Raw genomic sequence first — 655 nt, forward strand, 5'->3', positions numbered from 1 at the left:
AAATCGACTGTGCCTTATTATTCTGAAGAATATAGCATTTAAAGTGTTTCTTTATTAATTGCAAATTCATATGTATTACATGGAAAGTGTTGGAGGTTTCAGCACCTTCAATGGAGAGCCATATGTCATCATCGTTTGGGATGTTTGCACTATACAAGGAACTCCTCTTGTCTACATTAGTGGATGTGTCTGCACCAAGTCAGGATCTCCTCTGGCTATCACTGGTGGCTTGTTTCGCATCATAAGAGCTCCCCTTGCCATCATTGGTGGCTTGTTTTGCATCATCGGACCTCGCCTTGCGATCATCGGTGGCTTTTCTTGCATCATAGGACCTCCTCTTGCCATCACTGGTGGCTCTGGTGGCAACATAAGACCTCTACTTTCCATCATTAGTAGATTTGGTGGCATCATAGGAACTCCTTTTGCCATTACTGGTGGTTCTGGTGGCATCATAGGACCTTCCCTTGCCATCACTAGTGGATCTGGTGGCATCACAGGACCTTCACTTTCAATATTTGGTGGATCTGGTGGCCTCATAGGACCTTCACTTTCTATAACTGATTAATCTGCTGGCATCACAGGACCTTCTTTTACCAGTAATAAAGGAGGTTCTTCCGTCATATCTGGAACTCCCAGAGGATAAACGATAAGAGTG

General features: G+C 44.1%; 1 protein-coding gene across 1 annotated transcript; it reads left to right on the plus strand.

Moving 5' to 3' along the window:
- LOC119586913 lies at window positions 1–552 on the plus strand (the record flags this gene model as incomplete). Its single annotated transcript, XM_037935645.1, is given in 1 exon segment — window positions 1–552. A coding segment is annotated over 1 exon segment (482 nt), but the record flags the coding sequence as incomplete, so codon positions are not given.
- Between the last annotated feature and the right edge of the window lie 103 nt (window positions 553–655).

This window comes from Penaeus monodon, chromosome 22 (genome assembly GCF_015228065.2).
Source record: "Penaeus monodon isolate SGIC_2016 chromosome 22, NSTDA_Pmon_1, whole genome shotgun sequence".
Classification (NCBI taxonomy): Eukaryota; Metazoa; Arthropoda; class Malacostraca; order Decapoda; family Penaeidae; genus Penaeus; species Penaeus monodon.